The sequence below is a fragment of the Lissotriton helveticus genome, chromosome 8 (genome assembly GCF_964261635.1).
Source record: "Lissotriton helveticus chromosome 8, aLisHel1.1, whole genome shotgun sequence".
Classification (NCBI taxonomy): Eukaryota; Metazoa; Chordata; class Amphibia; order Caudata; family Salamandridae; genus Lissotriton; species Lissotriton helveticus.
Window position 1 is genome coordinate 1,244,676,810 of NC_136069.1, and position 23,128 is coordinate 1,244,699,937.

General features: G+C 49.4%; 1 protein-coding gene across 2 annotated transcripts in view; it reads left to right on the forward strand.

Moving 5' to 3' along the window:
- The window catches only part of CYFIP1 (cytoplasmic FMR1 interacting protein 1), a 488,976-nt gene that overhangs the window by 269,182 nt on the left and 196,666 nt on the right, over positions 1-23,128 (forward strand). For both annotated transcript variants that reach the window (XM_078658231.1, XM_078658230.1), the window contains exon 22: positions 7,210-7,409. In XM_078658231.1, the coding sequence (XP_078514357.1) occupies positions 7,210-7,409 (200 nt within the window). The remainder of the gene's footprint in view (positions 1-7,209; positions 7,410-23,128) is intronic.

The following is a 23,128-nucleotide window of genomic DNA, read 5'->3' on the forward strand; positions in this document are numbered from 1 at the left end:
GGGAGGTTACGATGGTCTCGGGAGCCCTTTGCTCACGCGGCCATCTTGGTTGCGCGCGAAGCTCCTCCTGGCCTTCAGCCCCAGATGACATCCTTATACCACAGTGTCATTCAAAAAGTGACAGAGTACCACAAGCTCCCCATTCACACTACACAGAAGCCAACTGACTTCCTAGTGGAAACACTTTAGCTCACAGAGCACACAATTCAATATCTGCCAATGATTGGATCCGTCCTCATCGTATCCAAAGACATTTTCAAGGACCCAGTCAAATGTAGGGTTCTAACTTCTCGCATAGAGAAATACAGGTCATCTCCAACTGACCCCATTTACATACGAGGACCTCCCCTGGCAGATTCCCTGGTTGTCACCACACCTAGGAAGAGAGCTGCAGCACAAGGCACTGGAGAGGCGCCTCCTCCAGACAAAGAAAGTAAACAGATTAATGCAGCAGGCACAACAGTAGCAGCAGGGCAATCAAACCACTGAAAGATTGGCAATTCAACTGGCCTACTCTCCAGATACAAAAGGGCTACCAGTGTTGAGATGCAAGACCTGATGCAACATCTCCCAGGTGAATACAATAAACGAGCGAAAGACCTGGTAAATGAGGGGAGGCAGATATCAAATACAACAATCTAATGTGCATTAGACAAAGCTGATACTGCTGCAAGGAGCTTCAATACAATATTTGTGCTCTGTAGACATGCGTGGCTACGCATATCCACGTTCAAACCCGGGGTGGGGTAGCACAGCCTTAAATTTCCCATTAGATGGGGGAAACCTCTTTGGCCTCGCGGTGGGCACATAGGTAGAGAAAATAAAGAAGGACACCGACACAACCAATTCCATGGGTACTTTATAAACAACACCTCAAAAGTAGCAGCCCATTTGGTGTTACCAGGGCGAGGAGCAGCAAAAGCCTCTACCCCAGAAAACATCACATAGCGCCAGCAACAGCAGAATCGCCAGCAAGGGCATGGATAGTATCGAGGAGGCTACAAGAACAGTGTAGGAAGCTGGCTCTGTATATACTATACCAAAGTAAGGTACTTGTGGGACACCCCCGCGCCGCACGGCCACCAGCTGCTGCGTGTGCCCCTTGCCTGCCCTCTGCCTCGCTGCTGCCTCGTTTGCCGGTTGCCGGCTGCCTCCGCTGCGGTTGTTTTTGCCCTTGTTTTGTCGTTAAATTGTGCCTGTTTTGTTTTATTTTCATTTTGCCCTTGTTTTGTCGTTAAATTGTGCCTGTTTGCTTTTATTCCATTTTCCCCGTGTTTTGGTTTTTCCTTCCTTGTTGTCTGCCTACCTCGCCGCCCTCCGCCCTCCCTTCCCGCCACCGCCGCTTTTCCCCGCCCCTTTTTCCATTCTGTACCCTCCCCGCTCCCGCCTCCCAGCTGCTCCGCCCACCCGCGCACTTGGCCTTAAATGGCGACCGTGCGAACGCGCAGCGGTCACGCGCAGCGGTCGCGCCGATTGTGTGCCGAAGGCGCGCCAAAGGTAAGCCCGTCTACGCCCGTCCGCGCCTGGACCGCGCCCAGTGCCAGGACCCCTGGCCCACGAAGACCCCGACCGACCCGCCTGACGTACTCCGCCGCCACCCTCACCGCTCTCAACACCGGCCGACTCCCAGATTGCCATCAAGCCACTCCACGACGTACCCACGGACCTTTCAGCTGCCACGCCTGCAAGTTCACCTGCATCCGGACCAGCCTCGCACCAGCACCCGCCAAGTCGAACACCAGCAGCACCCACCTCAAGTGCATCCTGCTCAACACCCGCTCCGTCCACAGACACGCCATCGAGCTCTGGAACCTGCTCGACACCACAGCCCCTGACGTTGCCTTCCTCACGGAGACCTGGATGAACGCCTCTTCAGCTCCCGACATCGCCATCGCCATCCCGGAGGGCTACAAGATCGTCCGGAGGGACCGAAACGCCAACCAGATGGGAGGAGGCATCGCCATCATCCACAGGAGCACCATCCGTCTCACGACCAGCACCGACAACACCCTGACCAGCGCCGAACACCTGCATTTCCAGATCCACACCAACCCGAACACCACCCTCAGAGGCACCCTGATCTACCGACCCCCTGGACCACGCACGCAATTCAGCGAGGACATTGCCGACTTCGTCAGCCCGCATGCCCTCCCCCCCGCTGACTACATCCTCCTGGGAGACCTCAACTTCCATCTGGAGAACAACAACGACCGCAACACCAGCACCCTGCTCGACAACCTCGCCAACCTGGGACTCAAGCAACTGGTGTCCACCCCCACCCACCTCGCCGGACACACACTCGACGCAGTCTTCTCCTCCAGCACAGACATCGACTTCAGCCACGCCACAGAGCTTCAATGGACGGACCACAGCTGCGTCCACTTCACCTTCAAGAGAACGACGACCCACCAACACCAGCAACAGGCCGCCCGCAGAAGCTGGAACAAGATCACAGCAGACCAGCTCGCCACCGCCCTGAGCCAGCACCCTCCTGCCAGCTCAGCAAACCCCAGCCAGGCCGCCGACAACCTCACGAAGTGGATCAGCAACTGCGTGGACGAACTCGCCCCACTGAGGACCCCGCCTAGCAGACCCGGCAGCAAGAAGGCCCCATGGTTCACCGACGAACTCAAGAGCTCCAAGAAGAACTGCCGAGCCCTCGAGAAAGTCTGGAGAAGGGAACCAACACCGGACAACAGGACCTCCTTCAAACTTGCCACCCGGAAACACCACCAGCTGATCCGCGCCGCCAAGAAAACAGCATTCAAGGACCGGTTGGACAACAACGCACACAACTGCAAGGAACTCTTCAACATCGTGAAAGAGCTTTCCAACCCCAGCGCAGGAAACAACGACATCACCCCATCGCAAGACCTCTGCAACTCCCTCGCTTCATACTTCCACAACAAGATCGCGGACATACACAACAGCTTCAACAACCAACCAACGCACACCATGACCGAGCAACCACCCCCCACCACCACCCTCCACGCCTGGACCCCGATCAGCACCGAAGACACCATCTGCACGATGAACTCCATCCACTCCGGATCACCGACCGACCCCTGCCCTCACCACGTCTTCAACAAAGCCGACGCTGTCATCGCACCCCACCTGCGGCACATCATCAACACATCCTTCGACACCACCATCTTCCCTGAGAGCTGGAAACACGCCGAACTCAGCGCTCTACTCAAGAAACCAACAGCGGACCCCACCGACCTCAAGAATTACCGCCCCATCTCGCTCCTCCCGTTTCCAGCCAAAGTCATCGAGAAGACCGTCAACAAGCAGATGGCCGCCTTCCTCGAGACGAACGGATCCCTCGACCCATCACAGTCCGGCTTCCGAGCCAATCACAGCACCGAGACCGCCCTCATCGCCGCCACCGATGACATCCGAGCCCTGATGGACAATGGAGAAACAGCGGCCCTCATCCTCCTTGACCTCGCCGCGGCATTCGACACGGTCTGCCACCGCACCCTAGTACGGCGCCTCAGCAACATCGGAATCCAGGACAAGGCGCTGGAATGGATCATCTCCTTCCTCGACGGAAGAACGCAGAGAGTCCGCCTACCACCGTACAAGTCAGAGGCCTCCGAAGTCATCTGCGGCATCCCCCAAGGATCATCTCTGAGCCCCACCCTCTTCAACGTCTACATGAGCCCCCTCGCGGCCATCGTACGCAAACACAACCTCAGCATAATCTCCTACGCCGACGACACCCAGCTGATCCTCTCCCTGACCAACGACCCCGCCGCCGCCAGAGCCAACCTGCACGAAGGGATGAAAGAGGTAGCCGAGTGGATGACGACCAGCCGCCTGAAACTGAACTCGGACAAGACGGAGGTCCTCATCCTGGGCTCCTCACCCTCCGCCTGGGACGACTCCTGGTGGCCTCCCGCCCTGGGCACCGCACCCAAACCGACAGACCATGCACGCAACCTGGGCTTCATCCTGGACTCCTCCCTCTCCATGACCAGGCAAGTCAACGCCGTCTCCTCGTCGTGCTTCAACATCCTACGCATGCTACGGAAGATCTTCTGGTGGATCCCCACCGAGACCAGGAAGACCGTCACCCAGGCCCTCGTCACCAGCCGACTGGACTACGGCAACGCCCTCTACGCCGGTACCACCGCCAAGCTCCAGAAGAGACTCCAGCGGATCCAGAACGCCTCAGCCAGACTCATCCTCGACATCCCACGAACCAGCCACATCTCCGGACATCTGAGAGACCTTCACTGGCTCCCCGTCAACAAAAGAATCATCTTCCGCCTCCTCACCCACGCACACAAAGCCCTTCACGACCAAGGCCCGAGCTACCTCAACAGCCGAGTCAACTTCTACGCTCCCAAACGCCACCTCCGATCAGCCAACCACGCCCTCGCCGCCGTCCCCCGCATCCGAAGAGCGACTACGGGAGGAAGGTCCTTCTCCTACCTGGCCGCCAAGACCTGGAACTCCCTCCCGACCGACCTGCGCCTGACCCAAGACCACCTCTCCTTCAGGAAGAAGCTGAAGACCTGGCTGTTCGAGCAGTAGCGGCCCCCCCCCCCCCCCCCCCCCCCCAGCGCCTTGAGACCCTACGGGTATGTAGCGCGCTTTATAAGTGTCACTGATTGATTGATTGAGTGTGCACAGTCCAGTGGAACCCCAAAGGTAGGCAAAGGTAAAAGTAGATAATACCTTACTCTCAATTTGTGGTAATGTGGGCGAGCAGTGAGGCTTTATCAGAGGGTTGTGTTAAGCATTTATTGTACACACTCATGCAAGAAATTATGTCACACACTCAAAGACTGAACTCGGACTCATTTGTTTGTATACAAGTATATTATTTAGTTGTATTTTATTTTCTAGAACCAAGCCAGGCCTGGTACAGGTAAGTATAATAATACGTTGCAAGATTTATGCAGTAAATTACAGTTTAATGCAGGTTAAAATGCAGTTGGTTGATTTACAGGGAAGCCAACAGTCAAAATTACTTTTCAGTTACTGTGTAGATTACTGTGTATGTTACTTCTTGGATTACTTTTTAAGTTACTTTTTCTACTCGCCTCTCTCACCTGAGGGGTGGAGTTGGCACAGGCTTGCACACCCCACTTCCTGACGTAGGGTTTCCCGCCCGTATTCCCGCCAGAGTGGGGGTTAGAACTGGTGGGGGCCAGTTGCTGAGTACAGCAAGTGGCCTGGAAAAGCTCACAAAGGAGGCAGGCCTTTGAAGCTTCCCCTGCCCATCCTGGGGGAGGAGACCTAGTACCTCGCCCAGGATGTGCATTGTTGCAGGCCCAGGAGAGCGGGGGGCTCTCCACCCAGGGGTCCAGCAACATGTCTGTTGTGTGGCAGCCTAGACAGCCACTCTGACCAGACGTGGATTGTAGGTTGGGTTTCAGGGGGCATCTCTAAGATGCCCTCTATAGTGCATTTTACATTAAATCCCACTCTGGCATCAGTGTGGGTTTAATGTGCTGAGAAGTTTGATATCAAACTTGTCAGTCTTCAGTGTACCCAGGATGGTGCTGTGGAGTTCGTAATGACAACCTCCCAGCACCATATACTCTTAATGGCATCACTGCACTTAGTGCCCAGGAATGGCCCAGGGTACTGAGGGGCATAGGGCTCCTGCACCTGTGCCCACACCACTGGCATAGGGCACCCAGCTAGAGGGGTGACTGATGTATGCTAGGGCAGTGGGTTTGTGGGCGTGGCACACAGGGATGTGTGCCATGTCGACTATTTGTTTAGTTCTGTACTTAGACACTCAGCCTGCAAAGGCAGTGTGTGGGTGTCAGGGTGCAGGGCCCCTAAGGGTGGCACAATAAGTGCTGCAGCCCTTAGGGGTCTTCTCTGGTCACCATGCCCTGGGTACCTAGGGTACCATTTACTAGGGGCTGACAGGTGGCCAGAGATGCTAATTAGGTTTTGTTTCAAAACACAGCTTTAGGGAAGGAACACAGGCCCTGGGCACCTGGTTGGCAGGAGCCCAGGGCACACTCAGTCAAAGCACATCAGCAGTTCAGCAAAAAGTGGGGGCATACCAATGCAAGAAAAATGGCACTTTCTCACAAACCATATTTCCAATTTTCCCAAAGTGTGTTTATGGACTAACCCAACGTTCTTACCCAAGGTTCTATCTCCTTTCCATTTAATCAAACTTTAGAGTTACCATTTTTCTTTCCAAAACCTGAGACAATTGCAGAGCGTGCTTTACATCTAATTGATGTTAAACGGGCACTTCTGTACTACCCACAACGTACAAAACCCTCCAGAAAAACACAACTATTTGTTTTGTTTTCAAATCCACATAAAGGAAAGGTTATGTCAAAAGAAGGAATAGCATGATGGATTGTCAAATGTATCCACATTTGTTATGCTAAAGCAAAACGAACGTTAACAACTATGCCAAGGACTCAGTCGACCAGGAATAAAGGAGCAACCATGGCCTTTTTAGGGAATATCTCTCTCAGTGACATTTGGAAAGCAGCTACATGGGTGAATCCACATACATTTATGAAACATTGTGTGTATGTTCAAGCAAGACAACAAGCCCTAGTTGGACAAACAGTCCTTCAAACATTATTTCAAACAAGCGCACCATCTCATACCTAAAGCCACCGTGAGAGGGGTACTGCTTTGCAATCTATGCTTAGCATGTGTATCTGCAGCCAACACCTGCTGTGAATGGAGTATGTTACTGCCCTGTAAGCATCAATTCGTAGCATGTAGTGCTGCAGATTCACATGCCCCTCCCGCCTTCCCAGCAGGTATTAGATTGTGAGAAGAATACACACAAATACAGCATGTTCAACAGCAAATGCTAGCTTATCAGACTATATCCTCACTCCGTATATGGCAAGGGGAAAAACATTATCTAACAAATGAGTTGTTGAATACATCCAATACCTCAAGGGGGAGGAGAAAACGACACCGAATATAAAACGTCCTCGAGGAAAAACAACTTGCAAAGTCTGGGCCCAACTCTAGATGGCAGGAGTATGCATAGCATGTGATTCTGCAGCACTACACACTAGAAAAATATGCTTTTATGGTAAGTAAAATACTCCTTTTAGAAGTATTTATTTTTAGAACTAATAATTATACAGTCATTACTAATGAAGTGTTTACTTTGTGTTAGGTTTTGATTGTAGCATTCAGATCATTGATTCAGAGGACATTGATGAAGCTTAATAGTGACTTCTCATATTTTTTCAGGAGCTCGATGGGCTGATTGAAATCAACCGTATGACGCATAAACTATTAAGTCGATACATGACATTGGATAGCTTTGATGCTATGTTCAGAGAAGCCAACCACAACGTGTCTGCCCCTTACGGCAGAATCACTCTCCATGTCTTCTGGGAGCTTAACTATGACTTTCTCCCAAACTACTGCTACAATGGGTCCACTTACAGGTGAGTGGAATAGTTGCGTTCAGATAGATGTATGCTGGAGGTGGTTAATTATCTTCAGGCACACCTGGTTTGTCATTGCCTGCTTTTGGAACCGAGTATACATTGTTCTGATGGATACTTGTACCTGCCGACTCCTCACCTTTTTAATATCCCCAGGTAGCAGACTGGATCCCGAGAAATTTCAATAGCTCTTCTACACTGGCATTCGGCTCCATTTTGGTGTTGTATACCACCTCAGACTTAACCTGAGCCATGTAGTGCCACCCTTATGATCATTTTCCCAGCGCTCTTCAATGAGGATCCGGAGCAGCTTTCTGTGGAACTTTTTCTACAATAGTTAACTTTTTGCAATGCTAGGCAGAATATTCTCCCCTAAAATGTTAGATTTCAAATCCTGTCATTTCTGCCATGGACACATGTCCATTTTGGCCCCTCTATTTTGGGTTCTTGGGGCCTAAGCATAATTTGAAACAATGGCAATAATGTGACCTTCGTGCACTCTAAAGCCATAAGCGAGCGGGAGACGAAGCTCTTAATTGCATATGTGCGTGACGAGCACCAGCTTCTTTCTAAAAGTTATCAAAGGGGAAGCACAAGCAGTGGTGTAGACAAGACGATTCCTCAGCCAGACGTCATTCTCATTTAAGGGTAAGTCCACACTGTTTGAGCTACCAAACCTTCCTCCGAGCTGGAGTTGGTCAAGGTCACCTGGCCGCCTGAGCCAGCTTTAGTTTCTGCACTGATGCAAGTGCCCTACTTAGGCACCCACACTCTCCCCTCCGTACCCTGAGATTCTATGCCCAGCTCTAATGCAGCATAGTTTATTGTGTTACCCAAGCCATGTTGGCGCTCTTTCATAGTGCCCCAGTTCCTTCTGGTATTTCTTTAGGTCCCATGGAACCTGATGAGCCTTTGATTTGAATATCCCTACTGGTATTGCTTAGGGTACTCCACCAACCTTGCCAGAGCTGCAGTGATGCCAAGACTCCGTCTGTAGCCTCTCCCTCAATGCCAGCTCCTTAGCCCATACTAAAAACAAGGGACATTCTCATGCACTCAAGGATGCAGTTGCAGACACTGATATAGGAGGCCCTGTATAGAAAGAGTTCTAGTTCAGCCCTTGCTTATGGGTGAATATTTCCAGTGCATGAATGACATTTTCGGTGTTGACTGGGACCATATACAAATGCCTCTCATCATCCATTCTGGCAGTAGTAGCAAGCTAGCCAGCTTGCTAGCTCTCACCAATATATATAAGGGTCCCAGAGAGACAGCGTATCATAAAAGTATGCAATTGATTAATCAAAACATTTTCGAGTACAGAATTAATCACGTTTAATAAAGCAAACACTGTCAATAAATCACAATGTGCTAATAAATCAATTCCAATTTTTCGACATAAAAATATTAGAGCCCCAAGCACAGAAGGGAAAGGAAGTGTGAATTGTGAAATAAAGGGAAAGTAGGGTGATTCAAAAGAGAGAACTTAATTTCTTATTCAATACAAAACATTCATGATTAGTTAAGAGAAGGCTATAACTTATTCAAGCCAATATTGCAATTGAAATGGTACAAAAATTTATTCTACGGTCACAATCATAAATATTCCCCCGAGAATCGTTTGCTACCCTGGGGGAAAACTACAGCAACTTACCGGCTGGTACAGGAGAGGACGACACTCGGAGCCGGCTGGCCCGAATGACCATGGTAAATTCCCTTTCTCTCATTATTATGTAGCTAAATTTTCAATTCATTTCTGTTCGGAATTTACTTAGTCCTTTTTATTAATTTTTAGAATTGTCGTGCCCCACTACAACACGTCCTGTCCTGATGAAGACCCCGTTTAAGGGCTCAAGTAAACCTCCCATGTAGGGGTCGAAACGTCGACGGCTCTACCTGTTTTTGTCATCCGGCACTATCCATGATTAAAATATTTATGATTGTGACCGTAGAATGAATTTTTGTACCATTTCAATTGCAATATTGGCTTGAATAAGTTAAATGATTTAATAGCACATTGTGATTTATTGACAGTGTTTGCTTTATTAAACGTGATTAATTCTGTACTCGAAAATGTTTTGATTAATCAATTGCGTACTTTTATGATACGCTGTCTCTCTGGGACCCTTATATATGTATTACCTAGCACCCAGGTCCCAGCGACTTTTTGGGTAAAACCCCTCCTTTGGTAACATGCTAGCTCTCACCAGCATGGACCCAGGCGATTAACGGACTATCCAAAATGTAATGACCTAAATACCTTACCCAAGGTAACATTTGAGTGCTCTTTGAGACCACCTTCTGCAAAAGTGGGTTCTTTTACTGCAGTCCTCAATATAATTGCAGAGGTCCTAGAAATACCTCTACCCATGGGGGAAAATAAGGGAAGCCTCCTGACATAACTCCTTTACATGCTGCTTCATCAATTGAGCTCTTTCTCGAGTTCAGCGAACGTCTGATGAAACACATTAAAGCAACACTGGTCAAATTACCTTCCACCAAGGCTATGAGCAGACTGATTGCCCGCTCCCATCTACTGGCCAAGAAGGAGCCAACCTTCCTGTCAACCCACCATTGTCTGAAAGCCTGGTGGTTCATGTATCATACTGTATCAAGCATCTTCTAACCTGGAATCTAAGAAAATTGAATACATGTGGGAAAAATGTTTCTCCTCTGCAAGTTTAACTCTCAAGTAACCATCACCCCCTGCCCGGCAAGGTACCACCCTGCCCTGTAGTAAATGGTACAGATGGTTGTGCCTGGTCTTTTGGATCATCTTTTGGATAACTTTGCTTCAGTGGACCATGATGGAGAAGATGCTATGAAGCAGATCCTGAAGGTTGTTCTGGATCCTGTGGATTAATTGGCAAGTTTCATGGGTTCTTTGGTGGCCATTAGACAATATGTCTGGCTCTGCTTGAGAAACTTCTCGGGGATGTCCAGGTGAACCTAATGTACATGCTTTTTGATTTGTCCTGCTTCTTTGGCAAATAGGCTGCCTCAACTGTGAATTGATGTAAACAGGGAGGAGTCGCTGCTCATTCCGTAGGGCTGGCTTCCCCTGCAAGGTGTAAGCCTTTTTCCCTGTGCCAGCCCTCCCAGTCCTTCCAGCCCTCCCAGCCATTTTAACAACCTAATTTATTCCTGTAGCAATACAGCAGCCAAGATGGAGTTTAGTAGCTGGCAAGCTCAGCAGTTCTCGTCCTCCTCTCCTGTACCAGCCGGTAAGTTGCTGTACTTTTCCCCCAGGGTAGCAAACGATTCTCGGGGGAATAGTTTAATGGGATGTCAGACCATCAGGACCAACCAGTGGGTCATGCAGCTTATAGAAATAGGTTATACCCTTTCCTTCCAACACTTTCTCATTTCCATTCCTCCAGTTTATTTAATCAGCTACGTCTCATGCTAGACCTCACTATCTTGAATGTATTTCTTCATAAGGAGAAATTGAAGGTGTTGACCCTAGCACAGTTTCTTCTGGCTCTGGAACTGGGAGACTGGATGGGGCTCTCGACTTGCAGGGCCCATGTTTCATGTTATTATCCATCAGTCCCACTGGAGGTACCTGCCCTTTGTGGTAGGTTCCACCCACTAGCACTTAGTGTCCCTCCCGATGGGGTTAACATCAGCACCTGAGTCTTCACCAAGAGGATGGCAATGGTAGTAGAATTTTTGTGCAGGACAGAAATCTCAGTAAGCCTGTACTGATGAAGGCGAATTTGCTGTAGCTGGTGTCAGACCCTCTGAACACGACAGTATCCCTGCTGTTTTACTTTGGATTTTTCATCAGCCTACCAAAATCTCACCTGGAGTCCTCACGTCAGCTTGCATTGTTAGGGGTAGTGCTGGACCCTACATCTCTTGGAGCTGCTCCCACACCCCCACCTAGACAGTGCTTTGCTTGCTAAGTCTGCTGCCTACTTGCATCCTCCTTGCCATTCACCCTAGCTGCCCCATGCAGGCCATCCACTGATGCCTTTGCCTGCAGTGGTTCCAACATGGGAGTGATGTGACGGACAACAATAAAATCCACCTGAAAAGAGTGACAGGCCTTCAGTGATGGTCTATGGAGGACAATCTCATCTTTGGGAAATCCTTGTGCCTGCCACGAGCAGTGCCCATGCTGGTGACTGATGTATTCACTTTGGTGGGGCAGTCATCTCCAGGTTGTGGATATCAGGACTTTGATCTCCAGGGAAGCAGGGTTTTCACATCAACCTGCAGGAACGATTTGCGCTGAAGGCTTTCCCACCCACCATTTGTGTAATGTGTCCAAAGTTATATGTACAACACAGCAGTGAAGTGTTACATAAATTAGCTGTACAGTGTGGGCTCCCGCCTGCTGTGTCATGAAGCTCTGAGGCTGTGGATATGATGTAAGTGACCACCCCTTAGAAAGGGGAGCTGAGATGGATCTGTGAGGAATCTCTATGTAGCTGGAGTATTTACCAGAAGCATCGTTGCCAAAGGTGAGTAACTGTTCAAAGCATGTGTTGCTGTAGATACACATGCACTGCATACTCCTGCCACCTAGGGGCAGATTTATGTCAGACTTGCGCCACGTTTACGCCGCCGTTGCGTCACGCAACGGCGCGGAAACGTGGCGCATCCCTGCGGCCTATTTACAACGTGACGCATCTAGGCAGATGCGTCACGTTGTAAAGCCCTGCGCCACATGAAACCTGCGTTAGGTTTCATGTGGGCGTTCTGTCGCAGGGTGGGCGTTCCCTCGTAGGAAAGCCCCGTAAAACTGACGCAGTGAAATCTACAAGATTTCACTGAGTCAGTTTTACGACGCTGCTGGGTCAAATCCTTACGCCTGCTTGAAGCAGGCGTAAGGAGTGACGCACCACGTTATGTATGGGTGGCCTCTGTACATTGCAGGAGTTGCGTCGCACTTGCGACGCTACTCCAGCAATGCGCTGCCCGTACACCACAAGATGCGTCACGCATCTGCCCTTCCTTGCACCATGGTGCACCGCATTGTAAATGCGGCGCATCTGTGGTGCCGCAAGGAGGGAATTGCGTGACGCATCAGTTCTGGCGCATCGCTGCTGATTTGCAGAGATGCGCCAGAACTCATAAATCTGCCCCCTAGTGTTTTGCTTGGACCTTTGCACTTTGTTTTTCTTTGAAGAAGTATTTTGTGTCACAATTATAGTGACTTCTCCCTTAGCTTGGAATGTGCATGGGCATCACCTCCATTTTTAGAATCTGAATGTGTATCGATGGGGCTATGTGTTCAGTGCGAACAACGCAGCTTTTGAGTCTTCTCGGTTCATCTTTTTTACTCCGTTAACATTCAAAAACACTTCAAAGACGATAGATTCCAGTTTTCTTTGCAGTATTAGAAGGCTAAAAGATTCTGCATGTGACAGTTAGGACCTTGGGCCCTCTTTGGGGCTTTTACACCTTCCTTCAAACTTTCTTGACGAAAATGCACCTGGAGTGATGGAAAGAAAACCTTTTCAATATTGTCCACAGTGCCACTCCAAGTATCCTTAGAAGGCTCACCAGCAAGTCTGCAACCTCTGTGTCTCCCCAGAACACGTTGACAACATTTGTGATCATCCTGCTGTACCTTTAGGTCCAAAAAGACCCTTTGGCACCAACGGGAGCACCGGTGAACCCATAGAATGCAGGACCAGGAACCGGACACCCCTGACATTTTTGGGGAGGAGGACATCAAGGCACAACAGGAGGAAAAGTATGGACAAACAGAACAAGAAATTACATAGTTGTCTCCGAATGTCGAGACATGGTTCTCCTCGAAGTTGGAGAGAGAAGAGCAGGAAGAGCTCTGTGTCGCCTCCAGTACATCAAAGATATTGACTGTGAGCAGTGTGTCCTCTGAGGGTCACCTCAACCCAGCACAGCGGTCTTGAGCTGAGGGCGACCACTCTCACAGTAAAGGTATGGCCTCTAGCCCTGGATCTCAGACGCTCAGTGGCCACACCACTGCCTTTAAGCCATGGTCGGCACCGAGCAAAAACTTCTGAGCTGAGACCCCTGCCTTCAGCACAGGCCTTCGAGGCGAAAAGACATTTCAGTGTCGGCTTCAGTACTGAGGACTGTAGCGGCAAAGAAACCAATACTGGCTCCAAAACCAACTTAGACACCAAAGCCAAGTTCAATGTTGAAACAAGTATTGAGTACAAGAACCCAGTCCATTTAGATGTTGACTAACTCTTGATTTCGAGACACCAGTCAGCGCTGAAAAGAGCATTTTCTACTGCATCAAATGATTCTGAACAAGATGAGCTCCATGCCCAAACAGAAATGCTTTTTTATTCATCCCCAGACGTGGAGAATTGGATCCAAGGCTCTGACAAAGTGAACAGACACTCTGCCTAAAAAAAGGTGGTTAACATTTGAAGAGGAGATTGCTTTCGATCCTCCAGCACCCCCAAAGTATTGAAAATACCAAGATCGCAGCACCAGTCCTCCACCTATTCTACTTACTCCTGAGGCTCCACCATCTCCTCCATCACCCCCTCCTACGCACTTCCTAGAGGAGTCACCTCAATCTTCTTTTGTGGGGGAGCCCAATCTACCCTCCACACCCCAATGATGCACTGTATGAGCCTGGTTGATCAGAAGAGCTATGAAAGGATTACGCTATTGACTGACCGGGATACAAGGATACTAACGTTTATCCAGTGAAGCCATCCTCACCAGATGACACGATCGCCTATCACAAGGTCATACGAAGGCCAACCACCTACCACAAGGTGAGCATGGACGTCCTTAAGGAAGTAGATGGCTTCCTTGTGGAGACTTTTCTGGAACATATCACATGGTCCAGTTTCTTCCCATGTTAAAGGGAATGCTCGAATCCTCAGCAGAGACCTGTAATGAGCCTGTTAAGGCTAGAATTGTCATCCCTCGGGTTGAGGACAAAAATGACGCCTCTGCAAATGAACCATCTTACATTCAGGGACAGTTACTATTGGATTCATTAGTAGTTCAGAACACGTATAAGCATACAAATGCTTAGGGCACATAAGGCACTCCCCCCTCCAAATAAGGAGAGCAAAAAGATAGATACTGTGGAGAAGAGGCTAGCATTACGAGCGGGGGTCCCATTGGAAAATTGCCAGTTCTGTTGGTTTGCTCTTCAGCTAGGAACGTGTACACTGGGATGAGTACACAATGTCCTCAAACATCTACCAGAACAATATAGACAAAGAGGTGAGGAACTTGAAGTGGAAGGGAAGACAGTTTTCAAAGCAGCTATTCGCTGTGCCCTTGACGTTGTTGATACTATGGCAAGAGGTATCAATATAAGTGGACTGATAAGGCGACACCCTGGCAGTGAGTATCAGACATTAACCCAGAGGTTCAACCACATTTACTCAACGTGCCTTTCAATGGCAAACACCTCTTTGAACTCCAAGTTGACCTAATGTTGGAGAAGTAAAAAAATAATAATAACAGACACAGCAAAAGCCATGGGTGCTCTTCACAGCTACTCCATGGGGCTCATTTTGCAGGCCTCCATATACAGCAAGAACTAAAACCACCTCTCCACACACCCTCTCAACCTACCAGAGACAACAACAGAGCTTCCGCCAACAGTTGCCGAAGAGGTATTCTAGAGTGGGTATAGAAAGACCAATAACAGAAGGACAGTGTCATTGTTTGGCTCTAGTAGTAAGAGATGGTGTGGAAATTCCTTAATGCCTTTCTGCTAACTCCCCTAAAACGCAGGGTGTTCTAGATAGTTAGAGGTTCCAGCAATTAGAAGACGATCGTATGGACTGCGCCCAATGTCACAAATGTTGTTTTTTCCGTCCCCACTACATTACTCGGCAGCATTCCACCAATCTCTATACCTGGAACGCATATCCCCATGTGACACAGAAGGAACTTTCGCCTGCACCCACTGTCCCTTTACATGCATCGTCCCACCCACCATGACCCCACAAACTACACACAACACCCCCCCTGCTTCCTCCTACAAACATGCACCCCGTTATCCTGTGGTAAATAAAAAACTAATTATTTACGCTGTCGGAATTTCTATAATTACCCAAGAAATGGTAATACATAAAATGAGGAGCAGAGTCCGTGGTCTTCCAGTTGAAAGGGTTTTATTCCAGAACTCGAGTTAAGGGAGAGCTCCTTCACCAAGCGGGTTCAGGAGTAGTCTGCTTTACTTTGAACATAACAGCACTTATATACATTATGAGTACAATCAAAAGAAGGAGTTCCCCCGGACTTGATTCAATCATTCATGATGTAATCATACGGAAGACATAGCATGCTTGTTCTCGTTTAAAGAATAACTTGGATTACATTTACACATAGACAAACATATTGCATTGGAGTGATTGTGGTGACAAGTTACAGTGTTACTAGTGTCTGGGGACAGAGAATCGAGGCATTGTTACAGGGTCGTTTCTGTCGGAAAGGTAAAGAGGACGAGGCATTGTGCGTTCTTTACTTCTTACACAAGGGCTCACAATGGTATATGTGTGCAGCTGGGAGGAAGGAGAATGGGCTGTAGTTAACTATTCTTCTTCATGGCTGTCTCGTGTGCTTGATCAGGTTTTCCCTTGATTGTTGACCCAACCCGTGGCTGCCACCGCAAGCTGAGAGATCATTGACGAGCGAGAGCTGCTCGTTCTGTGACAGAGTTGGAGAGGGGGGGGGTTTTGGCGAGCCAACCATCTTAACTGACTCCGTTCTTGTCTAAGGGAAAATATCGAACGGGACGGAAACCCGTAAGATACACGATGGCTGGCCATTATTTTCTTTGCATGTGCCAGTACAACGAAGAGAAAAAATAGGCAAGAGGGGGTATAACAGGATCTGTGCTTGAAGTAGGAAAATCGGCTTGCCTGGTCGGTGTTAGGGTGAATAGGGTGCATGATGGGACACCAGGCGGAAAAGGGAGTTTTTAGTCAACTTCCACAATCCTTGGCCTTCAGCCCCATCCACTAATGGTCCAGTTGCGTTTGGGGATGCTCTATTGTGTTGTAATTACCTGAAGTGTTCTTCTAACCCATCCTTATTCTTCTGCTGTGGGTGCCTTTTCCCATGTTTTCTACAATATTTCTGGTAGGGTGTCTTCTAAGTAACTCTCTCTCACACCTATAAATGCTGGCTAGTCCTAGTCCGGGATCTATCATGGACCAGTTCGCAGACCCTCCCCTGAGGATTCTATTGCTTTGGTATCTAATTCAAAGGTAAGGAATCTGTGGCTAGATGTCTCTAGCAGATGAATTATTTACTAACCTTCGGTAACGCCTTATCTGGTAGAGACAGCATCTAGCCACAGATTCCTTACTGCCCCCCCACCCGCCCTGCTAACTGGGTTGTCTTGTCCTTTCCTTTCCCAGATCCCTTCCTACATTCCTCTGCCTTTCAGTTTAAAAAAATAAAATACAAATATTAGATCAAACGTTTTATATAGAAAATCTGTTTGGGCACACTGTTTCCTAGCAGTTTCTATAAGAGGCTCTGTGTTTTAGCACGGAATGTGGTCACGGAAGAAACTGACATCAGCGCATCAGGAGAGGGCTTATATGGACTCTGTCGGCGTCATATCCGTTGGCCCATGTCGCCTAGGAGTCGCTTGACGCCCTCTATCTACGAGCAGCAGCACTGCTGTAGAAAGTGTTCCTGATCCAGCATGGGGATTATTAAAATGTAAGACATCTGTGACTAGATACTACCAGGTCAGGCGTTACTGAAGGTAAGTAACTTCTGTAGTAGGGGGATCTCTGTGTATAGTCATAATCATGGGAATAGTCCCGCCCATAGGCGTGGACCCCGGAGCACTTCAATAGAAATAGTCTCTTAAATTGTCCTCTTCTGCAATCCTGCATAGACACTTAAGAGAAAATAAAAGACAAATGATGCACCCTGAAACAAGGTTACACTGGTCAGTACTTCATCCTGAAGTGAAAGAGATAGCCAGATAACAATTAAATTTAATAATTTTGCTAAGTTTCACACATAGAGAAACTCCCCTTCATAAAGATCCCTTTTTCATGATCAAGATGATGGGCTGGACAGACAAGCCCCATAGGCTGCCATTAGGTGTATGTAAATGAATACTGTGCCTTAAAGGAACCCTCCAGAGACCCTCGGTATCCCATGATGCACAGCCAAAGGCCAGTTACTTTCAGTTCTTTTTTCCGGCTCCTGCTAGCAGGACCCTGGAGCATTGAGCTCTACCTTGTGTGGTATATCTTCATATTATTGAGCTTTTTTGTTAGTTTGAGTGTTTCACTCGACGTCTTGGGCCTTTACCTTCCTTTTGCTGTCTTTTTGGGGCAGTTAGCCCACATTTATCTTGTCAAAATGCCATCTTTGTTTGACAAGTGCCCAGAATGTGGCAGAACGAATGCCAAGTCGGGCTCTCACAATTTGTATACTCTGTCTTCCTGCATATCCTGTTCCTGACTCCTATATCATCTGTAAATCCTTTTCCAGGAGGACCCTGCGTGACCGGGAGAAGATTCGCCTTCAAGGCCTGGAGCAGAGGAGACAACAGGCTGCAGGTGGGACATCTGGGCATGGAGAGAGCCTTTCCTCTTCCACAACCCATGCGTCGGCCTCTGGGGGGCTCCCCAGTCGAAAACGGCCCAGAAACTACGCCGGTCCCGGTCGAAGGCGACAACATTGACGTTGAAACCAGGGATGACGACGATATGCTCCCCGTCGACCCAGGGCTCTGGGTCTAAACGACGTCGAAGATCAGCGTCGAAGGGAAGGATGTGGAGACCTCGGACGAGGTCGAAGTCGAGGACATCCCAGACGACGTCGACACATCGTTGTCGATCTGGGTCCAGAAGATATCGGAGCTCGCCGTCGAGGCGACACCGCTGTTCGCCGTCCACGCGCAGGTCGCCGTCGACGAGAAGTTCGACGTTACGCAGAAATTCGCCGTCGAGAAGACAGTCGACGTCGAGGAGAAGTTTGACGTCACGTAGAAAGTCGACGTTGAGGAGGTACCATCGGTGTTCTGTCACAGTCTGTGGTCAGCCTCTCCTCTTCTGAGAGTTCAAGATCGCGACATCGGCATTCGCCATCATGGGGCACCACTTCCAGAGCTTCCTCTTCGAGGTCTGCCCACAAGCGGAGGAGGGTAATTTCTACCTCGGACTTGGAGTATTCCAGGACCTATTCTCTGACCAAGTCACCGGAACCAGCTCAGCCTGTGGCTCCTCGTCAGTTTCCGCTGCGGCCTAGGACGCCTACTCCGCCGCTGCCTCCTCTTCCTCCACCGACTCCTCCACCTCCGCCACCATTGCCTCCTCCACCTCCGCCTCTTCCTCGGCCATCGGTGGATCCAAATGTGCCAGTGATCCCGGCGGAACCAAGAAGGCCAGAATCTCGATCCCGGCAAAGACATCACTCTCGCTGCCAGCACCGGTCTTCTACCAGATCTCGGTGTTGTCGTCATCACGAGAGGTCACGTTCCAGATATACTAGAGATACAGAGTCCTCTAGTAGAGAAAGTTACTCGCCTACCCTGTCGGATTCTCCACCTCCGAGAGTGTCACCTGTCAATGACATTACCACGGTTCAGGAGGTTCTCGTAAGGGGAGCGTCGAAACTGGGCATTGCACTGTCCATGCCTGCCCCTACTACATCGGTGATCTTTGAGACACTACAGCGGAAGCAAGCCTCTCGGCCTCTGCTTCCTTTGGTGCCTGGTTTGGAGGAACCGGCAATGGAATTGTTCCTGATGCCTACATTAGTGAAATCGGCACCCTGGGGGCTTCAGAAGAAATACCGCCCTCCGGACTCGGACCCTGCCTTCCTTCGGGCGGACCCCCAAGCCCCCTGGATTCAGTCATAGTGGTGGCGGCAAAGAAGCAGCACGCTATTGCTCATTCGACCACAGTTACACTGGACAAGGAAAGCCGAAGGCTTGATTATGCGGGGAGGTAAGTCTACAGCACTGCAGCCACGTTGATGAAGGTAGTGAGCTCTACTGCCCTCCTGGGCAGGTACGACCGCTCCTTGTGGGAGTCTCTTCAAACTCCTGCCTAGAGACAAACATGAGGATTTCCAGGAGGTTCTCAATGAGGGTCTGATGGTCTCTAATCAGATTATCAGTGCGGCTGCGGACACCTCTCTCCTTGCAGCCCATGGATATTGTCATGGTGGGACTCTGCGACGCCATTCATGGTTGCGTCTCACCTCCTTGAAGCCGGAGGCCCAGCAGCGCATCGCTAATCTCCCATTCTCGGGTTCCACCCTCTTTGGTACCCATGCGGACGAGGAGATGGCTCGAATGAAAGCTGAAGTTGAGACCCTCAAGGCTGTTGGCTTAGAAAAGCCTAAGGAGCAGTGTAGGAGTTTCCGCCCCTACCAAATGCGCTATTCTTCCCAACGGTTCCAACGCGGACAGGGCCGTCAGGCTGGACAGCAACAGCAACAGCAGCAGCAGTTTCAGCGCCAACCATTTCAGAGAAGTCAGAGAGGCAGGGATAACCAGCAGTTGACATCAGGGAACAAGACCCCCGCTGGTTCTAAGCTCTGAGAGGTTACTTCCCCCTCTTCTGTTACCCACTCCGGTGGGGGGAAGCATTCAAAATTACCTGGCAGAGTGGAGAAAGATATCTCAGGACAATTGGGTGCTGAATATTGTTCGCAATGGATACTGTCTACATTTCATCAGCCCTCCTCCATCGATTCCACCAGTTCGTTCACAATACCTATTGCCCGAACTTCAAGTGGAGGCCGATACACTGTCAAGAAAAAGGGCGATAGAACTGGTTCCTCCTCCTTAAAGGGGAAAATGTCTATACTCCAGGTTCTTTGTTGTACACAAAAAGGACCAAATTCTCAATTTGCGACAAGCGAACAAATGGATTCGCAGAGAAAAGTTCCGCATGCTGTCCCTGCACCAGATTTATCCTCCGCTGCATCAGGGGGACTAGTTATTCGCCATAGATCTGCAAGACGCGTCCTTCCATGTACCCATTGCAAGGAAGCATCGGAAGATCCTGCGGTTCCTAGTCGGCACCAATCATTACCAATATACAGTGCTTCCATTCGGCCTGTAGTCTGCGCCAAGGACTTTCTCAAAGTGCATGGCGGTGGTGGCAGTGCACCTGAGGAAGAACAAGGTGTTCATTTATCCGTATCTGGACGGCTGGCTGATCAAAGCCGCCACGTCTCAGGAAGCCCAGCTACATTTCAACAGGACGGCCGTTCTGTTGAATCGTTTGGGTCTTCATATTAACATGTTGAAGTCTTAGGGGAGGAATAGGAGGGGGTCCGATATACCCATTAGGTGCGTGGCTTACTACAAGGGACCTGATGTACAGGTTAAGACTGGTGGGTTTAAATGATGTGATCTGAACGGGACTATTCAATACGAACAGTGGATGGCTACAGTACAAGTGAATTGTGATGTGAACGGGCGGGGATGGGAGTTAAGTACCCCGTGCATTTTCAGCATTTCAGGGGGGGGGGGAGAGAGGAATAGTGCAACAGTATCTAAAACTACATTCTCCTGATGTGGTACTACTACAGGAGACGCACCTGGTGGGGCAGAAGACCAAGGCCCTCACTAGATGGGGGTATAAACTCTTGGTCCATGCTGATTACACTTCTGGGTCAAGGGGGACGGCAATTCTGGTAAAGAGGTCCGTACCCCTCATGGTTCGTAAGGTATGGACAGATTCGGCGGGGAGGTTTGCAGGAGTAGAGGCCCAATGGGATGGTAGGGACCTCAACACAATTTCAGTCTATCTACCACCTACTCTGGGTAAAATAGCTTTGGAAGACCTAGGTAGGAAGCTGACGGGACTACAGGAAGGCACATTGATTATTGGAGGCGATTATAATATGACACTAGATGACACAGTCGACCGCCATCCACTTAGGTCAAAGGCAAAATTAAATACCTTAATGGCCGACTTTACAAAGGCGTTGGGATTGGTGGATGTGGGCGGGCGCTCCAGCCCACGGACAAGCTATTCACCTTTTTCTCTAACATGCACCAAAGCTTATCACGTATTGATTATTTCCTCACACACTTGTCGGTGGTAGCAAATTTTGTCAAATCCCAGGTTCTACCAAGGGGAATATCTGACCACTCCCGGTCAGGGTGGAGTACACACACTGGGAAAGACAGGCACGCACCACCATTGTTCTTAATCCATGGCTTTTACACATACCGGACATTCGAGAGGAACTTCGAACACAATCAGAGAATTACTTTGCCGAAAACGTGGGCTCGGTCTCATCCGCTCAGACAATATGGGAGGCGTATAAGGTAGTTCTGAAGAGGCAGGCCCTATCTTTGAAGATGGGATACATCACTAAGAAACACAAGCTTTTGTTGCAGGAGGAAACAGACCTTCTTGACCTAGAGCGAGAACATGCACAGAATCCCTCGCCTGATACTGCCCATATGCTTCAGCTGAAGCAAGATGAGTATCGGATAAGAACCAGGGAACACAGGTTGGCTAAGTATCGCCACACCCAGCACCCACTGGCTTGGCTGGAGAGGCAAGAACAGGGATCAAGATGGGTACAAACACTGACAACCTCAGGAGGTGACACCGTGACGCATCTGCGGGAAATAGCAGAGGAATTTGCTGCTCACCTAGAACAGGTATATCCCCCCTCTACTATCTACATGGCTGAGGAATCACGCCAGCTCCTCCGGGATAGTTTCGTTCCGACCTCTCAGAGGCAGATAGGGAGACCCTAGATGTAGATCTCTCAGATGAGGAAATTGGTAAAGCTATGGGGCAGATTAAATTGGGGAAGGCGATGGGGCCCAATGGTGTCCCGGTTGAATTCCTAAATGCCACTGCCTCTTGCACGATAAAGCATTTGAAGGCCATGTACGAGGAGAGCCTAGAGATGGGCCGGCTACCATTGGATCAAAGGTTGGCCACAATAGTGGTGATTCACAAGCCAGGGAAACCGGCGGACGTTTGTGGCTCTTATAGGCCAATTTCGCTGATTAACATTGTGGCAATGGTCTCAGCGAAAGTCCTCGCCAACCGGCTAGTGCAGATTATCACAACACTAGTCCACCCGGATTAGTCTGGGTTTATGCCTGGAAAAAATACAACCATCAATCTAAGGCGCCTACATAACGTGATGGCCCGTAGAAAGTACATTGAGGAGGATGCTGCGCTGTTGTCTCTTGATGCCTCTATGGCTTTTGATTCCATAGAATGGCCGTACATGTTTGAAGTTTTAGAGAGGGTGGGTCTAGGTCCCAAGTTTATAGCCTGAGTTCGGTTGCTATACACAGATGTTTTGGGTCAAGTGGAGGTAAATGGTCATACTTCCAGGACATTTAGATTACGACGAGGTACCAGACAGGGATGCCTTCTGTACCCGTTGATATTCTCCCTTCTATTGGAACCCCTCGCGGCATGGGTACGCCGAGATGTTATGGTACAAAGGCTGAGGTGGGTGGAAGATCGCATATCGCTATATGCGGATGATATACTGCTGGACCTGGCTTCCCCATCAAATCCATATCGGTGGTGCTTGACATCTTCACGAATTTCGGCAAATACTCCGGAAATGCGATTAACTGGCATAAGTCTGTATTGTTTGTTGTGAGGACAGGTTCCTAGGCTTCTGGCAGGCTGCTCCATAGTGGTGGCGGAGGATGGGTTTAGATACTTGGGGGTATATGTCACATCGGATCCCAATCTGTTCTACAGATCCAACTGGGCCCCTCCGCTGGCTAGATTGCGAGCGGACGTGAAACATTGGAGGTC